The following is a 6,218-nucleotide window of genomic DNA, read 5'->3' on the forward strand; positions in this document are numbered from 1 at the left end:
TTTGATGATCTCAATATTCCTATTGCCACCCGCAAGGGTGTCCGGTCATGCACTATACATTCCATGCCTAATTATGTGTCCTATAAGATTCTTTCTCCTTCATTTTTTTCATTTACCTCACATCTCACCTCTGTGAAAATTCCAAAGAGTGTACAAGAAGCTTTACAGGTTCCTGAGTGGAGGAAAGCTATTTCTGAAGAGATGGAAGCACTTGAGAAGAATCACAAATGGGAAGAAACGGATCTGCCGAGAGGGAAGAAAATAGTTGGCTGCAAATGGGTGTTCACCATCAAGTCTAATTATGATGGATCTCTCGAGAGGTATAAAGCACGGTTGGTAGCTAAAGGGTTTACTCAAACCTATGGCGTTGATTATCTCGAGACCTTTGCTCCGGTGGCAAAGCTGAATACTGTAAGAGCACTTCTTTCAATTGCAGCAACTCTTGACTGGCCGCTTCAACAGTTAGATGTGAAGAACGCATTTCTAAATGGAGAATTGGAAGAAGAAGTTTATATGGATCCACCGCCTGGATTTGATAAGCACTTTGGTTCTAAGGTGAGTAAGCTAAGAAAATCACTTTATGGGCTTAAACAATCCCCAAGAGCCTGGTTTGAACGATTCACTTAGTCTATCAAAAATTAGGGATATGTCCAAGCCCAAAGTGACCACACTTTCATCAAGCACTCCGATGATGGGAAAATTGCAGTTTTGATAGTCTACGTAGATAATATCATCCTTACTGGAGATAATTCTACTGAAATGAGTCGTTTGAAGGAATGTCTGGCTTCAGAATTCAAGATCAAAGATTTGGGATGTTTAAAATATTTTCTGGGAATGGAAGTTGCTCGTTCAAAAAAGGGTATTGTTGTCTCACAAAGGAAATACGTCCTTGACCTTCTTAAAGAAACATGAATGAGTGGGTGTGGGCCTGCTGATACCTAATGGACCTTAACCAGAAGGTGGGAGATGCCACAGATGGAGATCCGGTAAATACAACACGATATCAGAAGTTGGTAGGAAAACTAATTTACCTATCGCATACCGGACCAGACATTGCGTTCACAGTTAATATGGTAAGTCAATTCATGCACTCACCACGTGAAGAACACCTTCAGGCAGTATATCGAATCTTGAGGTATTTGAAAAGCATTCCAGGGAAAGGACTCCTCTTCGAGAAACACGGGCAGAAAACAATTGAAGCATACACAGATGCAGATTGGGCGGGTTCCGTCACAGACAGAAGATCTACATATGTATATTGCACTTATGTTTGGGGAAACTTAGTCGCTTGGAGGAGCAAGGAACAAAGTGTAGTATCTCAAAGTAGTGTAGAAGCTGAGTACCGGGCAATGGCTCATGCAGTATTTGAAATGTCGTGGTTAAAAAGAATTCTTGAGGAATTGAAGAAACCAATAGAGATGCCTATGAAACTCTACTGTGACAACAAGGCTGCGATCAGTATGCCGTTTGTTCCAACAACACAACAAATAGTTGATATTCTCTCACAAAGGGATTATTCAGACCAAGCTTTGAGTTTCTTATCAGCAAGTTGGGCATGATAGATATCTATGCTCCAACTTGAGGGGGAGTGTCGAAGACCTAGGTTTTTTTAAAGTTAGGAAATTATCTCTTAAGGAGATTATCATTCTAAAAGTTAGGAGTTATCTCTTCCTTAATTATGTTTTTAAATTTAGAAATCCGGATAGTGTTTAATTAGGTCCGGATAAGGATGACTTGGAATCCAATTAGGATTTCATGATTAGCTTAGATTTTCTAAGTTAGTTTTACGCCTATAAGTAGCTTCTAAATTCCGCATATTAATAATAAGAAAGTAAGTTCTTTTTCTTCTAAAAAACTACAAATATCATTATGATGGCAGCATTATGATGGGATGTGGGACGAATCTTCAATTTTTAACTGTAGGATATGGTAGGCAATGTCAAATCTGCACAACAGGTGAAAAGATTTGGAATCTTTTTGCAAAACACATAATGCATTAACACATTGTAAGATTTGATGATGGAAAACTATCATACGCTATAATCTAGTCCCTTTCTAATTTCAGTGCATAAGTGATTTTGGTTGTGGGTGTTGTCATCTTGCTGAATAAGCTGTTCCATGTTTTAATATGGGAGCTCAAACCTGTTGCATAGCATAATATTTTGTTTCTGCCTTGACTGTTGTTATAGGATCTTGATGTTCGAGAGTTTGCAATATCTTTGGCTGGGAGGTTATCAGAAAAAAATCCTGCATATGTTCTTCCAGCACTTCGTCGCCATCTTATACAGTTGTTGACGTACTTGGACAAGAGGTGATGCAAAAGGATTAGAAGTATTGCTATAGTCCATTTTTTTAACCTGAAGTTGAGCTTTATAATTGATAAAAAAGAATTCCCTTTCTTCCACTATAAAGTTTCCCAAAGAACCAAATATTTACTACTCTCTCTCTCTCTCTCTCTCTCTCCCTCTCTCTGTGCCGTGTCAGCAGTGCAGATAGCAAATGTAGAGAAGAAAGTGCCAAGTTACTGGGTTGTTTAATACGAAACTGTGAACGACTAATACGCCCATATATTGCTCCAATACACAAGGTTTAAATGTCATCTAGTTTTGTGGTTTTTATTAGGCTGTGTTATAAATAACTTTTATGCATCTTTGGGTTCTTTTATCTCTTGCCTTACAATAGATGTCTATATGTGCAGGCACTCGTGGCAAGACTTGAGGGTAATGGTGTCAATACAAACAATGCCATCATTACTGGAGTTCTTGTGACTGTTGGAGATCTTGCTAGAGTGGTGCGCATAGTTTACTTTCGTCTAAACTGATTGGTTTACATATCATCATATTATTTGTTCTGAAGGAATTTATCTTCTTCCGAGCATCTTGTGCATGTTCAGAGCAATATAAAATACACCCAGAAACTTGAAAACACATCTCTTTCGAGTTTTGCATGCAGTCCATATAAATAATTGAATTGGACTCACAATTTTAGACTAGCGTCTAATTTCTGTAGCTGTAATGTTAGAGAGGACTTTCAGTAGGCATGGATATAAGGTAGATAGCTTTATTGATGTGTTCAAACCTTCGTCTCTCCCAGCACTAAAAGAAAACCCTTCTTATCAATATGTTTTTATGTGTTATTGACGTAGAACCTTATGAACTTGTAACTATTCTTGTTCTGCTCACGAGTTTTTTAATCTGATTTATTCAAATTCTTTACTATTTTGTTTGACTTTGTCGCCCTTTTGTCTAGGGTGGTTTCGAAATGAGACAATACATGCCCAAACTTATGCCCTTAATTGTTGAAGCTTTATCGGATGGAGCAGCTGTTGCCAAACGTGAAGTTGCTGTTACCACTCTTGGTCAAATTGTGCAGAGCACTGGGTATAATCCGTGTTTGGATGCTGTTTTATGATGTGTTGTTCTTTTTGTCTAATTTTACCTCTATCAGTTAATAGAAATTATATTCATTTATGCATATTAAGGCTTTTTATGTGGAATATCTGATTATATTTTTATTTCTACCGAAAGAACTAGAGTATTTGTTCAAGGGATGTGCAGCATAAAGCTCACACTTCACCTAAAAAGAACACTAGTTATCACACGATAAGTTCATCTCATGCTTGAAGACTTTATGTCCACTTGACACTTGTTTTCATTCAAGTATTAATGGTTTGTTATTTGCCTTTGAACTTAAGCCAATTATTTTAGCCAAAATGTTGTTCTCATAATTTTACGTTTAACTGTTTAACTTCCCTTTTCTTTTCTCCTTGTAAAGTGGAAATATTTGAGTAACGTCGTTTTGTAGTAATGTTCAATGAAGTGTGAATTTTTGTGAAATTTATTAATGTAACAGGTATGTCATAACTCCATATAATGATTTCCCCCTGTTACTTGGCTTACTGTTGAAGTTGCTAAATGGAGAGTTGGCATGGTCTACCAGACGCGAAGTGCTAAAGGTAGGCTTCTCAATTAATGTTCAGATCCGATAAAGACAAAAATAAAAAGAAAAAAGGGGTTGGTTAGTTATATGTGACAGATATTTATTTCTCGTACTAAAAGTGAGAGATATGTTTTTTGGATCTACAGGTTCTCGGAATTATGGGTGCCTTGGATCCTCATCTACATAAAAGAAATCAACTTAGCCTGTCAGGATCGCATGGAGATGTTACCCGTGCTGCCAGTGATTCTGGTCAGCATCTCCAGTCGATGGATGAACTGCCCATGGACCTATGGCCATCTTTTGCAACATCTGAAGATTACTATTCCACGGTAGTACATGAGCCTGGTATATGAATTTTGTTATCTATGTTCATAATGAGTTCCCTCCAGCTGTAATATGTCCATGGTCTATCTAAAGTGATGGTTGCCAATTTTTTATTTTGGATAATTACGTTTAATCATTGTTGTCTGTTTGGAATATTGTATGTCAATACAGGTTTCTATCAATTCCCTAATGCGAATACTTAGGGACCCTTCCCTTTCTAGTTACCACCTAAAGGTTGTTGGATCTCTTATGTTCATATTTAAGGTACCGTATAATGGGGGATGTTTTTCATTAGCCGTGCTTTCCACTGTTCATATTTTTTTGATGTCTAAATTTTGAACCCTTTTTTTTCTTTGCGAATTCAGTCAATGGGGCTCGGTTGCGTTCCATACTTGCAAAAGGTTAGCCATAGTTCATGCTTAAAAGAAGAGAGAAAATATTTCTCTCTCCATCTGGAAGTTCTTTGCGTTCACCACTTATGTAACTTTTTTGCTTATTGGCCTTGTTCCTTTAAAATAGGTTCTGCCCGATCTCTTTCTCATTGTTCGGACATGTGACGATGCCTTAAAGGATTTTATAACATGGAAGCTTGGCACTCTAGTGTCTATTGTTCGTCAGGTACATAATGGTGTAAACTTATTTTGTGCATGTAGCTGTTTTTATGGTGCTTCAGAGATCACGTACAAGTTTGGTTTTTGTGCAGCACATACGAAAATATCTGCCAGAGCTGCTGTCTTTAATTTCAGTATTATGGTCATCATTCAGTTTTCCTGCCGCTAGCCGTCCTTCACTTGGCTATCCGGTAAGTTCTTTTATTCAGTATGCTCACACAGGTCATATTACACTTAAAAGTGTTGTGCTAGAGTCTTTTCCATTGGGACATACGTTCTTTTATGCATGCATTCCCATTTTCTTTAAGCCAAAAAAAAGGTATTTCTTTTTCTTTCAAGGTAAAAAAGTGTGGTTATATGTTCTTCACAGGTTCTGCATTTAGTGGAACAGCTTTGCTTGGCTCTCAATGATGAGTTCAGAACATATCTTCCTAATATTCTTCCATGCTGTATACAAGTTCTAAGTGATGCAGAACGCTATAATGATTACACCTATGTTCTCGACATACTCCACACTCTTGAAGTCTTCGGTGGTTCGTTGTCGCAATTTGAATAATTTCTGTATTGCTTTTCTTTCTTTCTTTTTTAAATAAATAATAATAATATTTTTGTGTGATTGTTAAAAAAAAAGTCAAAGTGTATTTTTGAGAAATAAAAGACTGTTGTCTTCTAATATTTGGTTAAATATATGGTTTTGGAAGCACTCTGGGTTTCTTCATGGATTATAAACTGTAAGATGGTAAAACTGTCTAGATTTTGAACTTAAAATGCTCTAGACATTGAACTTTTTTTTTACTGATAGAAACATGTTACAATTGCAGGAACTTTGGATGAACATATGCATTTACTTCTTCCTGCGCTTATTCGATTGTTTAAAGTGGACGCTTCGGTAGAGATAAGGCGTGCTGCTATAAAAACTTTGACTAGATTGATTCCACGCGTGCAGGTTAGCAGGCTTGCAGCTGAGCGTTTTCCTATTTACAAGTTTGATGAGTTGCATTAGTTAAGTTTTGATATCTTTTCCCTTTTGGGATATATTTTTGGAAGTCATGCTTTTACACTTGTCATTAGGTTACTGGTCATATATCTTCTCTTGTGCATCACCTGAAGCTTGTCTTGGATGGGTATGACTCTCCTTTCTCTGATTTGAACTATACCTGATAGGCCCTTCTTTTTTATGTCTGTGGTTTGTTTTCCAAAGAAATTGTTGGAAGTTTAACTTATTGACACTAAAAAAGCGTCGTCTTCTGAAGATGTACTCTTTTATCTGTTCCTCGTTACCCTTTCGACAGATAGAGGGCTAGAAAATGGCTCATATTATTAACATCTTTAACATGTTCCTTA

At 37.0% G+C, this 6,218-nt stretch overlaps 1 protein-coding gene across 1 annotated transcript; it reads left to right on the forward strand.

Moving 5' to 3' along the window:
* The first annotated feature begins 941 nt into the window (after positions 1-941).
* LOC112093236 (serine/threonine-protein kinase TOR-like) lies at positions 942-6,035 on the forward strand. The gene is made up of 14 exons (XM_024171293.1): positions 942-1,553; positions 2,190-2,311; positions 2,488-2,587; positions 2,699-2,791; positions 3,250-3,380; positions 3,853-3,955; positions 4,086-4,268; positions 4,435-4,527; positions 4,629-4,664; positions 4,783-4,881; positions 4,967-5,065; positions 5,245-5,407; positions 5,696-5,820; positions 5,946-6,035. The coding sequence occupies exons 1-14, from the start codon at positions 942-944 to the stop codon at positions 6,033-6,035; spliced, it is 2,049 nt and encodes a 682-aa protein (XP_024027061.1).
* Positions 6,036-6,218: the final 183 nt, after the last annotated feature.

This window comes from Morus notabilis, unplaced genomic scaffold (genome assembly GCF_000414095.1).
Source record: "Morus notabilis unplaced genomic scaffold, ASM41409v2 Scaffold2414, whole genome shotgun sequence".
Classification (NCBI taxonomy): Eukaryota; Viridiplantae; Streptophyta; class Magnoliopsida; order Rosales; family Moraceae; genus Morus; species Morus notabilis.